The sequence below is a fragment of the Loa loa genome (genome assembly GCF_000183805.2).
Source record: "Loa loa unplaced genomic scaffold supercont3.102, whole genome shotgun sequence".
Taxonomy (NCBI): domain Eukaryota; kingdom Metazoa; phylum Nematoda; class Chromadorea; order Rhabditida; family Onchocercidae; genus Loa; species Loa loa.
Window position 1 is genome coordinate 58,341 of NW_018108282.1, and position 3,934 is coordinate 62,274.

Sequence of the window (3,934 nt, forward strand, 5' to 3'; positions counted from 1 at the left end):
GGTTGATCAAATTTTTGTTCCACGAATAAGGAAATAATGGAACTAGGAAACAAAACAAAATTCTTACCGCTTATTTTACTTGCTACTAATAGGACAAAAGACCTCAAAAAAGGTCGACGGCCTAACGACCATTACTTGACTACTGTCCACATTGAGACAGTATTTAGACAAAATACGAACAATAAACAAATCAGTTACAAGTTATAAGGCGGAAGGAACTTGTAAACAAGTCGTTGCTTTTTCTCCGGTTTCTGAATAATACCCTTCTTGTAATATTGTCGCAGCGATCGTGACAATTTATCATAATTCATCTGGGCTCGATTTTTGCGCTGACCCCAAAAACGAGCCAGGTGGTGCGACGATTCTATTTTGAAAGTCCCTGAAATTGAGCACTAATCCCATCCATTTCTACTTCACTTTTTTTTCCTCATTTTTTTTTGATTCGACTTAAATTTTCAGTCTTTTTTTATTTAAAATAAACTAAAAGAATTATACAGTTGAAAACGATACCTTCCTGCCTATCAACCCATCTTACACATGAACTGTACTGTTTCGGATGATCCAGCAACTCACGGATGAAGTGCCAAAGATGCACTGTACCGGAATGTCGCGGAAATTGCGGTGTGCCTGTTTGTCGAGCATCAATGATAGCCCCATCAATAATATTTACTTCAATTTATATGAATTACGTTTTCTATGATTTAAGATCAAATTAATGAAAATTGAATTATTCTTTCGCCAGTCAACACTTTTTGCAACAGTTTTATTTCGATTCTGTAATTTCATGGCTGATTTTGTTCATCCAGTTGGATATCTGAAATCACTTTTTATTTTTTACCATCATTCATTGAAGAGCCGTTGGAGGATATTTCAGAATCGCTTGGGCTCGGTAAAATTCCGATTCCAGAAGCTTGAGCTGATGTATAGTACTGTTGTGGTACGGCAACATTTGCAAGAAGAGTTCCTTCTTGCGATACGTTTTGATATGTATCTAAAATTCATAAAATCTCATTAAATGATTAAAAAGGGATTACAAAAAATTGTCAAAATATTTAAAAATCACAACTTTTATCAGCAAAATAAATTATTTCCACAAATGTAGCCAAATGTTGTATTTAAGTAGATGTGGCAAATACGTTGCATGCTTTGATTTTCGGCTCAGAAAAATCATAAAATGTTTCAGTGTAGGTAAAGAAAGATGACTGGATTTTGACAGTAAAAATTGTTGCCATAATCATTTACTATTAGGATAACAATTCATGCCGATAGCCGTATCGGTGTTGCTTGGATTGAAGTTATTTAAATAATCTTGCGCTGATGTCAGCAGTTCTCCTTGTTCTGTTACATTCAGCGCCAATGGAGAAGGATTCACCTTGAAATATTCTTATATTCATATATAAAATTTTTTTATAAGTAGGAAAAATGTGTTGGAAAGTTACAGTTATTCATTTAACCGCATTTTTTCCCGATAATCATGAGATAATTTTTACTTACTTGAACAGCGTAATAAAGGATAGCCACAAAAATGATTTGATCAGATCTAATTTATCACAAATCTTCTATCTTTAATCATACAAATACATTTTGACTCAAACAAAAGGCTGGTAAAAAGACAAAGTGAGCAACAAACAAATCGTTGTTGTGTTGCTGCAAATGTGAAATAAATTGAAAATTTTTAAAATTGAAATCAAAACTGCTCACTTAAATTTCTGACTTCAGATGAATTTGTTCTATGAAAGTAATATAAAAACGTACCCAGTATTGTGAGGAACGATTGCAGTTTTCGGTTACTTGTGAGGTGCCTTGACTGTTCCCGTTATTATCATTATTGTTGTTGTTATTGTTATTATTGCTATTGTTGTTATTGTTATTATTGTTGTTGCTGTTATTTTGCTGGCTGTATGAATCATATGCTAGAAAAAAAACGCAAAGACTTTAAGCGACAGTTAAGCTATTGTCTCCAAAAACATTTGCATAAAATTGTCCTACTAACCAGTTTTCCATAATTGTAGCTGTGCATGCAGCGTGTCACCACCTTCTGGTGCTCGAACCATAAAGTCGTCCTGTGTCATCGATAACAGAGTACGACCGTTCATATATAATTGTCGTGGTGGGGGAAGTTGAAATTGCACGCACATTTCAGACATCCAACGGGCACTATGTTCGGCACTCCAAGCTTGTGGGTCTTCAAATTTTGTTGGTTGACAAAAGTAAAAGTGAAATTTAACACGAAATTTCCATTTCAGCATGATAATAGGAGCTTTTATGATATATCTGAGTAAGATCAGAAGTAAAACTTTCGGAGTATAAATAGTTGGTGACAATGGCAAAAGTTGGACATAACGAGAAAATTTTTATCTGACTTCCATAACCATCCGAAGTTATTCCACATTTAACGCATTTTGACATTCGAAAATTTCTTATCTACCAAATCCGATGTATACACTTCAACATCGCGTGAAGATGAAAATAGTTGTTTCATTGAGAAATATGACACAGTTTCGAACAGATGGATTCAAGCAAATAGTGAGGAAAATGAGGCGAGATGGAGAGAGTACGATTAAACTTATCCATACAAGATATATATTTTCTCACTATCTGATTTGCGATGAAATCCTGTCAAATTAACAGGAAGGAAGACAGAAATATCAATTCAAATTAACAGGAAGAAGGCAGAATTCAGCTGCTGTATGTACCTAATCTAAGAAGTATGCAAATTGGTTTTCAACTGTGGAGCATTACAAGTTTTACTGCATTATCAACATTCCATATCCTCACAATTTTGGTGGATGAGCAAATAGGAAACAGTATCACTCGGTTTTAATACAGCCTGAATAGAATGCATCAGAAAAAATGAGATGACAAATTAAAGTCGCTTGTGTGGAATTAAGAAATCAAGGAGGGAAGTTGATTATGAAAGTGAGCAGATGGGAAATAGGTAAATGAGGAGGTATCACAGGTAAACCAACATCTGTCCGTTCATGGTGATTTTGGTTTATCTACTGAAAGAGTCCAACCCACAATCACGCAATCACATCCATATTTCATATCTCCAAAACAAGTCACGACCTTTGAAGATCGCCTAAAAAGGCACTTAACAATCCTGGTCAGGTGTTTCGAGCAGTAGGTTTGACCCATAAACAATGTTATATAGCAGCTGCTTATCGAATGCCATCGATAAACAACAGTCTTCTAATCATTAAGAATGCAGCTGTTAAAGCTGCTAGTACTGCAAGACTCTGCTACAGAAGTACAACTAAAATCAGCATTTCTGCAAATTTTACATTGAAAAATTGATTTTTTTCCACTTGTTGGTTTATTTTTTTAAATAAAAGGTTTTGTTTCTTTAAAAAGAAAGAAAAAAAAAACTAATCAGTAAGTAAGAGAATGTGGCGCAATTTGCAATGTTTCCTTTCAGTTACAAAAAAGAACTTAAGGAACCAAGAAGTCACGAAAGGTTTCTTTACAGTCTAAATGATTATTATCATGGGAGTTATGAACCAAGTCGCAACTTACCGAATGTCCAAAACACATTGATATGAGTGCAATAAAGGTTCCAACCCCAACGTATAACACCAGCGTGTTAAATTGTGATAAGTAATGCAAATATTTTTAGCTCCAAATGATTTCACATGCGACATCTATCAGAAAATCCTTTCTGGCAATACAAGCAATGAAAGAGTATTACAAAATATGTTACCTGTTGGTAGTCCAAGTTTGGTACATGTTGTATTTATATCCTGAATTAGATGTCGTAGTATCAAATCCCGATAAATATCCATTTGAGCAGCATCGTTCGCATTGTTTGTTACAGAACTAGCTGATACTGATATTTCATCATCTCTGCGGTTTCCTGATAATTCAGCTGTCGTTGCTCCTGTTGGCGCTGTTGCGGAAGGCTGCGTTGCAGTTGAATAGCAGTTTGAATTCTCAC

At 34.8% G+C, this 3,934-nt stretch overlaps 1 protein-coding gene across 1 annotated transcript; it reads right to left on the minus strand.

Annotated features, from left to right (window-relative positions):
• Positions 1-194: 194 nt before the first annotated feature.
• Positions 195-3,788, minus strand: LOAG_13336 (D-ets-4 DNA binding domain-containing protein; the record flags this gene model as incomplete). Its single annotated transcript, XM_003148845.2, has 7 exons — positions 3,701-3,788; positions 1,994-2,185; positions 1,756-1,913; positions 1,243-1,372; positions 839-991; positions 511-669; positions 195-379 (listed from the first exon to the last, which is right to left on the minus strand). The coding sequence occupies exons 1-7, from the start codon at positions 3,780-3,782 to the stop codon at positions 195-197; spliced, it is 1,059 nt and encodes a 352-aa protein (XP_003148893.2). The 5' UTR covers positions 3,783-3,788.
• Between the last annotated feature and the right edge of the window lie 146 nt (positions 3,789-3,934).